The sequence below is a fragment of the Branchiostoma floridae genome, chromosome 4 (assembly GCF_000003815.2).
Source record: "Branchiostoma floridae strain S238N-H82 chromosome 4, Bfl_VNyyK, whole genome shotgun sequence".
In the NCBI taxonomy this organism is placed as follows: Eukaryota; Metazoa; Chordata; class Leptocardii; order Amphioxiformes; family Branchiostomatidae; genus Branchiostoma; species Branchiostoma floridae.
The window spans coordinates 29128908-29143953 of record NC_049982.1 but is presented as its reverse complement, the minus strand read 5'-3'; the positions used below and the strand labels follow the sequence as shown (position 1 = coordinate 29143953).

Genomic DNA, 15046 nt, shown 5'->3' with positions numbered 1-15046 from the left:
CTGAATCTACGTGTTACGGCGTCATAACCAACGTGGAACGGGGCCTTCTGATTGGTCCGCGGCGCCTGGCTATATGATAATTTGCAATAAAGACTTATATAACTGGCACTATTGACAGGATGCTCTGAACAAGAAGAATCTTTGGGGACAAATCTTTGGGGATGATCTATAAATCTTTTTTTCACTATTGACAGGAAGTTCCTATGCTCATGCTCCATGATGAAAATTAAATTAAATTTTTTGTCTTTCGCCGCGCTTCCGCGGCGAAAGGCAATCAGACCGATATTAGATTTCTGTCCGTCTGTCCGTCCGTCCGTCCGTCCGGGTCGACCATGCCATACCGTGCTAGCGAGATATTCTACCCTGCAGATTCGACGGTATGTAACGTTATGACATACGTATCGGCCTACCATGAATGTGCTGCTTGGTTTGCGGTCCATGCCATATCGTGCTAGCGAGATATTCTACCCTGCAGATTCGACGGTATGTAACGTTATGACATACGTATCGGCCTACCATGAATGTGCTGCTTGGTTTCTGTATGGCTTATAAGCAGGAATTTGCAGAGACGGATGTGAACGGTGAGGATTTCTTCGTAAGATTGTATACAATTTATAAACTAACATGTTCGCTGTTTGGTTATAATAAAACAGACCTTGTAGAGAACAGTTTGACATGTCATTTACTTTGTTTTATGGAAAATCACCGCTACAAAATCTAGAATTGTGTAAGATGCGTGCGCCGCATCTGACATGGTGTGGGAGGGGGGCGTATTCGGAAATTTCTTACTCTAAGAAATTTCAGGCTATTTTCGTGTAACAAACTTCTTTCAGCAAAATAGTAGCCCTCGGATGCGTTAAAAATAGAATTACCCACATTTAATTTATAATTTCGAAAGGGAAGATTCTGACCGAGCTCGACGGAGTGAGTCTGACGCGTGACGTCACGACTCCGTCAAGTAAAAGCATAATTGCGTTACTAAAAGAAACGAAACGTTCCATTAAACATACCACGGACCTGTTTTAGTTTAAAATATCTACCTTTCACATGATCTTGCCATTAAAAAAAATATTTCCATTACTGTATATGCCATGTTAATATTTTATGTTCAGTTGTTTATGGTGACAATACTTTGTTTGTTCTTGCAGAAATTCAGGACACATCTACTGATAAATTTGATTACTACAGTGCACTTTCATAAAACCCTGTTGTACTGTAACAGAGCCGTTCTTAACAGCGAAACAATCCGAATAAAGTTAACATCATTCATGCAGTTGTGTTATTATACAGTTCTAGTAAAATATACTCTGTGAGAACCACTACCTTACTAAACAGTTATATAACCTAGCACTTGACCAAACTGTGCCAGAGCTGCCAACGTTGCAGACTTGGCACCCACGCTTGACCAAACTATGCCAAACAATTTTACCTACACAATATAAGTAAGCGAAAGACTAGCTTTTTTCAGAAGCTCTTGTTTGGCAACTCCTCAGGGGGTAAGCTCTTATTAGGATGTCTGTGACTACCTAGATAGATACGTATACAAATTACAATATCCTCTTTTCCATGCAGCTCGAAGTACGGCCAACACCATGCAGGTTTGCAACACCTCCATCGTCCGTGGCTCGGGAAATATTGTCATCAACACGGGATCGGGATGTACCATCAACAGATACACCAACGTCCCTCCGCCTAAACCTGTGGGGAGGGGGGCTATCAGGAAACCACCTAATCCTAAAAAATAGTCATATCAAATATTTGTCTACCTATAGCTGAATCAAGTAGTTTTTATTGCAACATTCTTTGTTAAAGGTCAACAATATTTACTAATAAGCGGAAAATGATAGGATGTTTCTGTCTACAGTCAAACCTGTATTAGCGGCCACCTTTGCATGTAGCAGCCATGCACCTGGCCATAGTGGCCACTTTTTCTCGGTCCCTTGGATTCGTAATGATTAAGAAATAGGTTTAGCGGCCACCTGTCCAACGCGGCCACGGCCACATGATTTCCGGTCCCATAGATACGGAAACACTGCCTATTGCAACCATACTGCAGCCTTATGTCACCCTGCACCGAGTTTGGAATTGTAGTTTGCGAGGATTTGGAGTTCCTGGCAGGGTCATTTGGGCGGTAGCATTAAAGTGCAAGTCTTTGTCGGTGAATTTACCAATCGAGACAATGTTACTTGGTGAGACAGATTAGTGGGAACTGAAATCATGTGTAGCTTGCTCATGGTCAATTGATCAACATTTTCTCTATAGTGGCCACCTGTCTATAGTGGCCATATTTCTCCAGTCCCTTGAGTGGCTGCTATAGACAGGTTTGACTGTATAAGATTCTTTTGGCATTATTGACAAGAAACCACTAGAAAGGACCAGATGAATGAAAATCAATGTATGTTGAAACATATTTGGCCCCAATCAGTTTTATCTTGGGCCTTGTTCACACAAGGTAAAATCCATCTGAATGATTTGAATCAAATCTATTCAATTAGGATAGCCTTCTTCTTGGTTTAAATTCTACAATATTTACTAAATGTTATGGCCAAAAGCTGCTCAATGACGTGTGTTTACAAGAAACCAGGCAATACAAGAAAATAATGCACTCCATTTAGCTCACACAGAACTATGCCAAAAAATGCCTGCATGTTATAATTCATGGCTCATATGTTACGTTTGTTATTAAGTTATATGTTGCTGTTGCTCAATGATACACAGTGTATTATCAGTTTTCATGTATTCTTTTGTTCTTTAGATAATCTTTGACATTTTTTTTGGTAGAATGAAAGATGAAAGTATAGACATTGCAGGCTCCAAAGGGGGAGGGGGGTGCTGGTTCGCGGTTACGGGGCAAAACTACCTTCCACGGCAAACTCCCTTCCTTGGCAAACTCTCTTTCCCAGCATAAGAGAACCTACCGGTAGCCAACGTTGAAATTCGTGAACCAGCGCCCCCCTCCCCCTAGAATAAAAACTAGCCCCGTTGGGAGCCTGCAACGGAGTATAGGAAAACCTCTAAATAACCCAAACTCAACTATGGCCTGGTTTTCAAACCCATTTTTGGAGTTCGACACAGCGAAGTCTATGTAAACGGAGATTTAGGTTACTCTAGTACCCTTCTCTTCAATGTGACTTCAGTTAAACTTCAATTTTAAACCATGCTCAAGTCAGACTTGTGCAAGTTTTCACGATTTAAAATGAGGCAATATTCCACACACCGTCAGTGCAGCTGGGTATTCCTAGTTTCTTTGAGGCCTCCTGTATAAACAGATCACTCTTGCGTCTGTTTTTGGTGGTGTGTCCGAGTGAGGGCTCGAAATTCATTTTTGGGATTAGGTTCAGTAGTTCATCACCCAACCTCAAAAAATTGGGTGCACCAAAAAAGTTTTTGAGTGCAGCACATACAGTTTTGGAGCATCAAAAAGTTTGAGGAATCCAAATAACAACTTCTGATTCTTAAACAAGTTCTTTGACACACATTTTATTATCTTTTCAACATTTTCATGTCAATAATGTGTTGTATACTAGTATACTTTGATTGTCTTTACATTTGTAAACCTTCATATAGGTGCATTGGTGCACCCACAGAAAAAAATTTGGGTGCACAGATCCAGATTTGGGTGCACCAGGTGTACATGCACCCAGTACTTCGAGTCCTGCGTGTGCTCAGGGTCGACTTTAAAACCTGTAAACCCAGCCATTGATTCTCTGAGATTTAAATAGGATAAATAAAATGCGGCTTACGTACAGACAACATAATAAATACATCACTACAGCCTTTTTGCAAGCAGCAGCTCATTTTTGTGTCCATTGCTTTTTTTTTCTTTTGCTGTAAGCAATATTATAATGAAGCTTAGTAAATATACTTCAGAATGTAAGGTCATATTGATATGATATGGATCATATCTGCCTGTGTATGCATAATCTATTTTTAAATTGACCATACTGTCAATCATGCAAAGCAGTTGTAAGATGAACAAATATAAGAAAAAATCTGAAGACAGATGCTAATGCCATATAGAATGCCAATGTAAATTTCAGAGTCGAAGAGGAAGATGTAAATGAACATAAATGAAGAAGGTATTGTATTTTCTGGTCATAGATGTATCATTATATAATAGATACAATTGATAGGTAATGTTGCATGTACAATATGTACCTTTATTGATACATGCAAATTTATAAATAGATACAGTTGATTATTAAAAAAAGCTGCATATACTGCCTTTACTGAAAATAATATCAGCTACATGGTTACATACTTTGAGGTGTAAAACGTTGTCTATGGTGTAATACTTTCATATCGTAGGGAGTAACGCTACTACATGGAACAGCCAGTCGTAACAGCCAAGTTTCTATATAGCGCGTCATCCAGGGACTTTCCAAACGCACCAAAATGACAAACGGGGAAATTTTAAGGACTAGTCCACATACACGACTCAGAAGGGGCGCAGCGTTCGATTTATTGTAAAACCCTAACTTTTGGACGTCTTTGACCAAACGAAAACTTGGTGAATTCAATAGATTTAAAACATGGTACCTTTTGTTGGACGTGTTTACATTTTAAGTTCGCATTTGTGTCATGTGTACACCCAATTACTTTTACATGGTTAACATGTTCACCCATTTTGGAATGGGATTTTCTCATGTAATACAACTACCTGAGTGTGTTAACGTTACGCAGTTTCTTTTTTGAGTGAGTGCAAAGCTTCCAGTCTTCAGGGTTTACGATAAGATATTGGCGATAACTTGATAGTCAACTATAGTTCACTTGCAACACACTATAAGAGTAAGACAGTTGTGTTAAGTTTTAAATTTCCTCCCCGAAGAACAGTTTGGAAGCGTTTCCGAACCCGCCCAGTCGGTAAGTACATTAGCAATATATGACGTTAGACTCGAAATCTCTCCGTTACTTGATCTTATTATTGACATTACTTGACATTATATATTCAGAAACAAACTTTCTCAACGACGCTAGCTAATTCTTAAGGACCTTATGACCTAATAAATTCTTTAATAGAGATCATTTTCCTATTATCAATGCTTCAATGTGACGGAACTATGTTCTGTAGATGGTCGTTATATCTGGAAAAGGGAAGTGAAAGAAACAATTCAGAAATAGCTTAGTCTCGCATCTTGAATATACATGTATTTTTATGAGGCATACATTTATAAATTGGTTTTATTTATTCGGCTGTATGGTTACACTAAATTAGTCCCAAACATTCAGTAATTAGCGTTGAAAATCATACTTCAAAATTATATTCACCTTCACTGAAGGGAAACATATTGCTTTATGCTCCGCTTTTTCTTCCCCGTCTTCAAACAAATGAGGTCAATGACCTGGGACAGATGGCTATCACCATGGTAACTGGTAAAGTAGCCGACACCATGAAGTATTCGATTACATTGAGTAGCAAGTGGCAGGGCAGAACTGGAGGGGCTGGTCCCCGTGTAATCTATGTGAATGTGTTTTTCCCCCAATCAAGTTAAACAAGCGTCTGCTTTTGCCATCATTAAGTATTTGAGTAAGAAACAATGTGTTAAGCTTGACCATATGAAGGTAGAGTAAGACATTATGTAACGCATGTATTTACTTCCAAATGTTACCTTTCTAGTGACCGACTGTACTATTTCCTCTGTGTACATTCATTACAACCGTCTGTAAGCAGTGTTCGTGTCTTCCTTCAAAATGGACGCCACGGATAGAGAACGTCTTCTTCGTAACCGGATCGACCTCTTGGACTCTCTTAATGTACATAACGTCATCCATTATCTGTACCAAGAGGGCATCTTCAGGTGAGCAGTAACAATCATTCAGTAACCGCTTAGATACGACACCTAGCGATTCTCCCCATCAATGCACTATGTAGCATGGTGTGGGCAATGTTACAATACAGACAATACTAAGTCTTTGTTGAATGTTATCATTACATCTTCAATCAAATTCAAATGTATGTGTCAGTCCTTTTTCTATCTTTGTCGAAAAGGTTATAATCTTATTAGAATTCGTATGCTTGTTTGTATCTATGTAAGTTGTAACTTTAGAAGTTATACTTTCTGTTATATAAATGCATTACCATGAAATTTGACATGCAGTTGGTTTTTGCCCTATTACCGAAATGTTTAGGTTTTGCTCCCCCTGGCGGCTTGCTGCGGCACTATAGCGGAATTTTCTTTTGTGGTACCTCGTATTCGAAAATACTATAGTAACGATTTTTGTCTAATAGAAAGCTTTTGTACTTGGGAAAAAATGACGCAAACTTGGGCCCTCAAGCAACTTTTTGGGGAACCGCAGGGCAGGGGGCGTTTTAGTTGCACACTTTGAAAGAGGATAAGTCAAGGGAGGTGAATGAATTTTCATGACCAGAAGGTGATTAACGATCTTTTTTAGATTTTTTTTTCATTATATGTTGAACTGACCGTTACAGTGAAGATGACATAGAAAGAGCGTGTTCCGGCACAACCCGGCGAGACAAAGTGTGGATAATGTTGGACCTGTTACTACTGAGAGGACCACAAGCCTACAGCACGTTCAGACAGGCGCTACAGGAGAACTACCCCTGGCTGGTCGACAAACTGGACAAAACGGACGTTAGCAACTTCCAACGTCCGACAATTTACAGGAAACAAGTTCGGAAAGGTTTGTTAACGTACTATAAAACAGACTGAGGTAACTTTGTACCAGATGCATGGCAAGAATGGCTTGTTTTCACGTGACGTCACGGCCGCCATATTGGTCGGTTAAACCTACATGAACGAATGAAGTTTATTATTACTCGACAGCTATACACGGTAGAATAACTAGCAACATTGAGAAAAATATATATAGCACAATGATACTTCTGTAGCTAGAAAAGGGAATACATGTGAAGATCCCAGCATCGCTAAAAAGATAAAGTCGGGAGTTGAACGGTAAGGGTTTGGGAACAATTTCAGTGCATGGATTGCTCTATTGTTTTCAACGGATTTCCGGGAAATTAGGCTATGAACACAGCGATACAACATAGCGCTCCGTTGTAGCGTAGATGGTTTGGGGTAATCTTGTCTCAATAATGTGTCAATAACTATTAATGACTTCAGGATAACAAAAGAGCGTGTGTGAATTTATCTAATATATATCAAATCTGGTGTGGTGGTAACATCAGGGTTTAACCATCCGACAAGCCGGGCGATAATTACATCATAGTCACGTGAGTGCAAACTTTTTTATGACATCTTCAGTACTGGTGGTGCGCGTAAAGCTTTGACGCTTGATGACGTAACGTTTTTTTTTCTGTTTGCTGTAGATGGTCACGTGAGCGTGAGTGAGACTAGGCTACAAGGACAGGGGAACGTCGTGGTCCAAGCGGGGTCAAACGCCGTGGTCAACATTGGACTCCCGACAACGTTCCGACGGAAATGATAGTCATGATATTGAACGAATGAAAGAACTTTATTCTACAGTCATATAACAGATCGACCGTCGCAAAACTAAGAATCAGTCACAAATTGCGAATCGAATCAGGAAGACCTAACCACACCCCTAGAGCAAAGATTCTATTTGTCAATTTTGTAGTTTAGGTAAAGTAGAGGTACATTTTACCGTGGATTGTCCTCTATATGATAGCGATGGAAGCATTCTATTTGACTATGACCCTGTGTTAAGTAAATGTTCTCACTTCATATACTTAGATAGTAAAGAGAAATTTATCTTCCTGATAGTTTTTGATAAACCAATTTTAACCAACCATACAGCTAGCTACATTTATGCAATTACTAAGAAGATAGGGGGTCGAATGTCCTAGAATACTAGATAAGACGTATATATGCACATATATATGTGTGTGATTTTTACATGTATATCATTGTTACCATGTGACCTGTACTTAGCCCAGTGGGGAAAAATTTTTTATAAAGGTCTTCATTTATTATTTTATGATAATGCCTTACAACAACAAAATACGACGTTCCGGTTACATGTTTTCTGTTATATAATAATAATAACTTTATTGCACAACAGTTGTACGGGGTACAATTGTATGGCATCTACATAACTACAGCTCTATAACTTAACGCTTATCTAACTAATACAGTCATGTATCATGTTTTGTCCATTGTTGCCGTTAATATAAACCAGTCTGCTTGAGTGCTGCACCACTGTGTCTGTATGTCCTTTTTGGTTGTAATAATGAAGAAATACGAATGGCATTGATATAGCTAGCACATTTAAGAGGTACGAGGGGTGATCAATAAGTTTTCACCCAGAAATAATGAGCACAACTCATACTTCGAAGCATAGATGTTAAGTATGAAGTCTATGAAAGTGTACCAAAATTCAAATTATTGTGATCATTACTTTGCAGGCGACACCAAGTAACGTTAGGTAAGGGAAAAGGAAAAAATGTGGACAATTGATCTGCGACCTGAGGTGTGCGCGTCAACTTGTGCTGCTGGAAGTCAGACACCCACTTCTTTCTGCTTGAAGTAGGAAGAGAATTATTATCAAACATTTTGACAATGTCTTTTGTTAATGGCAAATAATGTACGGCATGGCGAACTCATGTCTGATCACAATTCACCCTTGTTTTTTCTCGCCACTTACCCTCTGATTTGCAACAAACGAATCCCTAGAAAGTAATGACTGCAATGATTTGAAATTTGGAGGATAGTAATAAAAGGCCTCATACTATGAAGTTGTGCCTCAAAATTTTAGTTTTGCTCATTATTTCTGGATGAGGCCGAGAACTCTTTGATCACCCCTCGTACTTGCAGAGTTTCTCTTCTTTAGCTTTCTGTTGCTACATCCGATTCGTTATTTCTAACATCAAATAATGACTGGCATAGAAAAGACCCACACCTGTGCATAACTAACCTCTTTAATGTCTTTGAAAAGGACTTCGAAAAACGGATATACAATAGTAGACTGACAGCCAATGTAGATTGATTGTACAAATTTACTATTGATATTTTGGCATGAACCCCACCTATTGTTAGACTGCTCCATGTTTGATCAGAGTGTAGTAACAGACTGTACATATTCCTTAAGTTTTCCCAGTATTTTGACAAATGTACTACATGTATTTGTCTTTCCTGACTGTTCCACTGCCCATTTACTGCATGCTAAGTTACACATGTAATTCGTCCGGACACACCAGTATATGGTATCCCTCCATGTGCAATAGTACTCGACTGTACAAACACTAGTCTTAGTGGTTGACAGATGTACCATTGTTGTTGTTGTTTTTAATAAAATAAAAAAATAAAATAAGATAATGCACAGTTTCATACGCACAGAAGGTCTTACATATCACCTCCGAAAACCAAGGTTACTTTGGCCATCCTCACTACTAACATCCCGTTTCACATGACTAAGAACCACAATTCCTTCCTCACTACTAACATCCCGTTTCACATGACTAAGAACCACTATTCCGTCCTCACTATTGACATCCCGCTTCACATTACTAAGAACCTCTATTCCGTCTGGCCGGTCCGGGAGTCCACCGGTACCGGGGCCGAGTGTCCTGCTGGTTGTTGAACACGGGTTGAGGAGGAGCACGAGCACTGACACGAACATAAAGATGGCGGCCGCGAAGAAAGACATGTCGTAGTTACCAGTTGCATCGTACAGCCAACCTGGGCGAAGAAAGACAAGAAAACATTTACTACCAATTTTCTTACGACAGTGACTGTTTTAAAGGTAAAGTACATACCTCCGAATTTTCTATGTCTAACAGCACATCGTGATCACGGAGAATGACCTAGACTCTATCTCGCGAGAGAACACGAGACTAGGTCTGGCTTGCGTAGATATCATCTGCCCCCTCCCCCGCCTCCTTGCGGAGAAAGGGTAGGTAGGACCAAGCCTCGTGTTCTCTCGCGAGATCGAGACTATGCCATTCTCCGTGACCAAGATGTGCTGTCAGACATCGAAAATTTGGAGGTACGTACTTTACCTTTAAAACAGTCACTGTTGGAAGAAAATTTGTAGTAACTGTTTACATACGTGACTGGTGAACCTTTTCAGCGATGAAAACTTTTACATTTTAGGTACTCAAACGTCAGGATGTGGGGCTGTGTCGGGTTGAACACATAGAACTTACTGTTAACACATGAACACTGACATCCTGGCTATGATATCACATGCTATACAAAAGCATTATTGAGCTACGATCAATTATATACTTAGGCTAAGGTACAACGTAAGAAACAAATCTACAGCTCGCAAGACTAGTAGCTGTTATATAGTAAGTAATAAGGCGGGATACTAATAATGAGCTTACGTGACTTTTTAAAAACAAATTCTACTTCTGGAAAAAATTGAATTGTGATTTCCAACACAAGAACTATCATAACAATTGTACAACGGGAAGCGCAACAAATACATTGATATCACCCTAATCTGCTAACCGGAAACGTAACAGCTAAATAAGAAGGAGGAGGTACAAATAACTAACTTGAGTTACTATTTGAAACAGAACTTTCGACTTAACGGTTACAGGTTGTTTCGCAACCATGTCAGTATGCAACTGAACAAGAAACTTGCCTTGTTGCGAACTGCAGCTGGCGGTTGCGAACTGATATTGTTGCGAAACAACCTGTTATACTGCTTACCTGCAACGGGTGCTCCCAGCAGAAAAGCGGCGCCCTGGAAGACAAAGGCCCACCCAAGTCCGCTGGAAATCCGGGAAGCTCCGCTATATCTACACACCAACACAGCTATCAACGGGGCAGCAACACCCGAGAAAATTCCGTACAAAACCATGCACACTACAAGACCCGCGTAGTTACTTGCGAACGGTATGGCAAGGTTGGCTACTGCCATTCCGGTAACACCAATCATGTAATAGTAAACCTTGCTAATCTTTCCTCTGTCTGATAACCAACCGTTTAACGGTCTAGAGATGATCTCTGTGACTCCCATGATAGATAACAAAAAGACAGAGGAGGTTTTCTCCACTCCTAGATTTTGAGCGTGGGCTACAAGGTGTACAAAAACCACGGAAATACCCAGAACCATCCCAAACATCGATACACTGTAAACAAGAAAAGGACGATGCTTTAGTAAAGAAAAATGAAACGTTTCACAAGCCCTCTGATGGAACGGCAGTTCTGTATTTCCACTACTCTGTGCTTCTCTGTCGACTTGTTCGTTGGTACCATCTTCTGCGAGGTGTATTGGTCTCATCAGGGCACCACAAACACAGCCATTCAACATTAGACCCGCGACAATTAGGAGAGCTCCTCTCCACCCAAACTCATCAATGAGGAACTGGAAGAGTGGAGGAAGGGCGAATTGACCGACCCCAGTTCCGCAAACTACGATCCCATTGGCTGTGCCGTGTCGTCTGTCGAAGTAGCGCCCAACCATAGCAAGGCTTGGGGCGTACATCAGAGATATACCGAATCCTGGAAGCATAAAAGTGAGCCAAAACAGTTCATACAGAAACTTTGAAAGCGTAATGACCAGTATTCTACAGGGACGAATCGGATTTGCTACTAATCAAAATACAGTACTCTCGTACTATTTTCCTAGCCTGATTATATCTCACTTATAGCGTCGCGAACAACATCCAGTGGCATACGCGACCCAATCATCCTACTTGGCACATTCCACAAGTATACAAATACTAAGCCAAACGCCGACCTGTGACGATCCCCACGCTAAAGAACAGGTGTATCATCGTCTGTGCGAAGTAGCTGACGACAAGTCCGGCTGCGGAAATGACGCCCCCTGCGATGATCGCAGTACGGCAGCTGGTCAGGTTGCTCAGAGCGCCAGCGATGGGAGCTAGAAGTTAATGCATCATTCCGTAAATAACTTCATCAGGTTGGCACAATCCGGATCCAGGAGTAACTTACTTCCAACGTTTCGATGTCTATTAGACACCATCATCAGGGTAGAATTACTGGAAACTACTTCTTGCTGCTACTTACAGCCGATGTAGGTGGCGCTGCAGCAGCAAGAATGCCGTCCCGAACGTGGCTCAGCTTGTATCCCCCCTCGTCTCTGTTCATGACTGGCGCTGATGCATTATTGTTTATTGCTGTCTCTTTCCTTACGTTGAATGATTAACTTCGTTGAGCACCATGGTATCAGCTCAATCATCGTGATTTTGATACTACTATTTAATCACATGCCAGAGCGAAATTTTAAGTAAAAAAAAAATCATAAACACATCCAGAAGTTACTAATTCAGCATAGCCTAGAGTCCAGCATTGTTAGCTTTAGTTTTAGACTCACTTTCTCGTCAGTCGGCATGGTAGCCACTGCTGGAAGCGGACCAAAGCTAACACGGCTGAACTGTAGGCTACATACTATACAGCATACTGCGATATAAATTTAGACTCAATGCATTTTCATGTATACTCACAAGGAGGTTCTTTAAGGCAGAGTAAGAGATAATCCAAAATTGTCTCCACCTCTTTTCAGATTCAGATTCAACTTTATTTGCGTTCATAGTTAAGGTATAATAAAAACAGTTTCTTCCTAATCTCTTCAGTGTCACTGACGAAAGATAGTGGCTGCTATCTGAAACGTCTGTTTTGAAAACCATATCCAGCTGCTTGTGAGTAAGTGCTTTTTTGGCGTATCTTATTACCTGGATGTCAAACATTCATAGACGTAACCTTCTTGATACTCACAGCATATCAACGAAGTTCCCAATAGGATAGAGCTGATGAAGGACGTTACCCCTGCACTCTCCTGGAAAACCTCCCGGAATTCTGCGAAGAATACTCCAAACGCATAAGTTAACCCCTGCATTCCGGCATGGATGAAAAAAGCGCCTGCCACAACCACCCACCCCCAGCCGCCATCTTGTTTTACATCCAAACGCACCTTCGGCATTCCGTCTTTGTTTGGACGTTCCAAGCTGTATCAGAGAAACAAAACAACAGGCCACAAGAAAAGCGTATTTTACAACAGTTTCTGAGTAAAATTGAAAGCTGTTCCAGTCGTTGTTGTGAGATACGACAGTCAGTTTTCAGTCTTCTCCCATGGCAGCGACAGGCACTCAGTAGTACGCTTCAATGTTGACAGTACGGGTGAACAGATCCTGATTTAAGTTGAAAGCTGTTCCAGTCGTTGTTGTGAGGTACGACAGTCAGTTTTCAGTCTTCCCCTATGGCAGCGACAGGTACTCATTAGTGCCATTCAATGTTGACAGCAACACATTCGATAGAGCTGGTGCTTGGGCATGAACATGCAAGTCTTTAAGTCAGATCCAACGACTGGTAACCCAAACTTGTAACACGAGCTTTGCTATACACGAGTGAGCCGATCCAAGTGAAGGCTGAAAAAAGAACCAGTGACCTGTAAAAAAGGTCAACGTCCGCTGTTCAAAGAGTAAACACTGTCATTGGTAACGCGAAAACCGCGAACATTTGTGCACTGCACGACGGCTCTGAAAATACAAGTGAAGGTTGCAGACATACAAGTTAGTCGTCTCATGCAGAAATAATATGTGTGTGACCTTACTAGTGACTCCCCGCGTCACCAGGTGAAATGTGACCTTTGACAGTCATTATAGTAAAGTGAATAGACAGCTGAACCGGTTAGACAGCATTTGAGACAGTCGTGGCTCTGTGCCAGCATTACGGCAAGCTTGAAGATCTCAAACGTTGTTGCCGATTTCGTCTCGAAGGTGGGAGTATATTTACTGTTCAAATTCTATATGAGTGAATGTAAATATTTGATGTTTTGTATGTACTTCATTGTTAAGTATTACAAGTCGTGTTTCTACACACACAAATCGGCTGTGCGGAAGACATTTTTCTTACCTTAGGGCCAAGGACTTTCAGCAAGGTGAGACATACAAGGTCACTGACCCCTGGTCACTTGCGAAGCGGAAAATCAGATACCATGGAATCACGTGACTTTGTCAGACACATTGAATTCAGCAGGTGAGATCAGCGAATCTAGCACATCAACTTTTTTACTGGATATAGAGGAATTCTTTTTACACAACCAGCTGGTACTTACATTGCTTACGTTTCGATGTCTCTCAGACACCTTCGTCACCTTCTGGATTACTGTGACACCGTGTGGGACAGCTGCGGAGTGGGGAGACAACAACAACTCCAAGAACCGGGCTGCCAGGGTAGTTCTGCAACTGAACCTACAGTCCAGCAGTGTCCTCGACCTTCATGAGAAGCTCGGCTGGCAGTACCTCGCAAGGAGAAGGCGGGATCATGTGTGCATTATGGTTTACAAGTGTATAAATGGGCTAGCACCAACATACCTATCATCCACCTTCTCTCACAACCACAACTTACACAATTACCAAACCAGACAGACATCACTCCTATACAGACCCTTTTTCAAGACTACAACAGGACAACGTACATTTGCGTACAGAGGTTCTAAACACTTTTAATTGCATGGCGTATGTTGTCACTTCTGTTCTAAGACTAACTACAATGTGTTTTTTTATAATTTTTTTCAAACTTTATTCAGACAATAAAAAAAATACAATACAGGAAAACTTAAACAAGACCATACAAGTGCACATACACTGACAGGTAAGTACTTGTGGTAGTGATATTACAGAAACAGGTGTTCCCACTTTTTGTTATGTTTACTTATTTTGTTTTTAGCTGTTGTGATATTTTTTTCCATGTTATGTACATATTTAACGAAGGCAATAAACATGTGGATGGATAGATTCGATGTCTCCCGATTTTTATAGATATAAATTTTGCCCAATAGAATTATAACATTAGCAATTACTGTTGTTTCGCTTGATAAATCCCCCAGTAATACATTCAATGGGTTGTTGATATCTAGGTAGTGTCCTGTTATGGAATTATACCAAATTTCAACCTTTTTTCCAGAATTAAAATACAATGTGACAATTCCAAAATAAATGTTTCGCTGTTTCGTCATCCTCCCCGCACAGAGAACTTACAAAAATGTTTATTGTCCATACATAGAGAGGAAATTTACCCAACTCGCTCTTTCACGCCCTCTCACATTAGATTTGGAACTGACAGAGGGTGTCATCCATAAGATTTATGTGACCTAATGAAAGTACATTGTAATGCCTAATTTTGTATTTATGATT

General features: G+C 40.6%; 3 protein-coding genes across 3 annotated transcripts in view; 2 read left to right on the top strand and 1 right to left on the bottom strand.

Moving 5' to 3' along the window:
• The window catches only part of LOC118414205, a 6307-nt gene extending 4472 nt beyond the window's left edge, over positions 1-1835 (top strand). The window contains exon 3 of the mRNA XM_035818081.1: positions 1573-1835. Coding sequence (XP_035673974.1) covers positions 1573-1745 — 173 coding nt within the window. The 3' untranslated portion in view covers positions 1746-1835. The remainder of the gene's footprint in view (positions 1-1572) is intronic.
• A 3780-nt stretch (positions 1836-5615) lies between these two features.
• On the top strand, positions 5616-7566 carry LOC118414269 (death domain-containing protein CRADD-like). The gene is made up of 3 exons (XM_035818194.1): positions 5616-5798; positions 6431-6642; positions 7289-7566. The coding sequence occupies exons 1-3, from the start codon at positions 5692-5694 to the stop codon at positions 7402-7404; spliced, it is 435 nt and encodes a 144-aa protein (XP_035674087.1). The 5' UTR covers positions 5616-5691; the 3' UTR covers positions 7405-7566.
• A 1690-nt stretch (positions 7567-9256) lies between these two features.
• Positions 9257-13278, bottom strand: LOC118415010 (monocarboxylate transporter 13-like). Its single transcript, XM_035819381.1, has 4 exons — positions 12627-13278; positions 11629-11772; positions 10596-11390; positions 9257-9617 (listed from the first exon to the last, which is right to left on the bottom strand). The coding sequence occupies exons 1-4, from the start codon at positions 12829-12831 to the stop codon at positions 9289-9291; spliced, it is 1473 nt and encodes a 490-aa protein (XP_035675274.1). The 5' UTR covers positions 12832-13278; the 3' UTR covers positions 9257-9288.
• Positions 13279-15046: the final 1768 nt, after the last annotated feature.

What these genes read in the sequence shown, in the direction of transcription:
- LOC118414269 (XM_035818194.1), top strand. Translation starts at nt 5,692, where the DNA reads ATGGACGCCACGGATAGAGAACGTCTTCTTCGTAACCGGATCGACCTC. An exon ending in TACCAAGAGGGCATCTTCAG is followed by an intron (nt 5,799 to 6,430) that starts GTGAGCAGTAAC and finishes TGACCGTTACAG; the next exon opens with TGAAGATGACATAGAAAGAG. An exon ending in CAGGAAACAAGTTCGGAAAG is followed by an intron (nt 6,643 to 7,288) that starts GTTTGTTAACGT and finishes TGTTTGCTGTAG; the next exon opens with ATGGTCACGTGAGCGTGAGT.
- LOC118415010 (XM_035819381.1), bottom strand. Translation starts at nt 12,831, where the DNA reads ATGCCGAAGGTGCGTTTGGATGTAAAACAAGATGGCGGCTGGGGGTGG. An exon ending in TAGCGTGGGGATCGTCACAG is followed by an intron (nt 11,391 to 11,628) that starts GTCGGCGTTTGG and finishes TTATGCTTCCAG; the next exon opens with GATTCGGTATATCTCTGATG. An exon ending in GCTGGGAGCACCCGTTGCAG is followed by an intron (nt 9,618 to 10,595) that starts GTAAGCAGTATA and finishes TTCTTCGCCCAG; the next exon opens with GTTGGCTGTACGATGCAACT.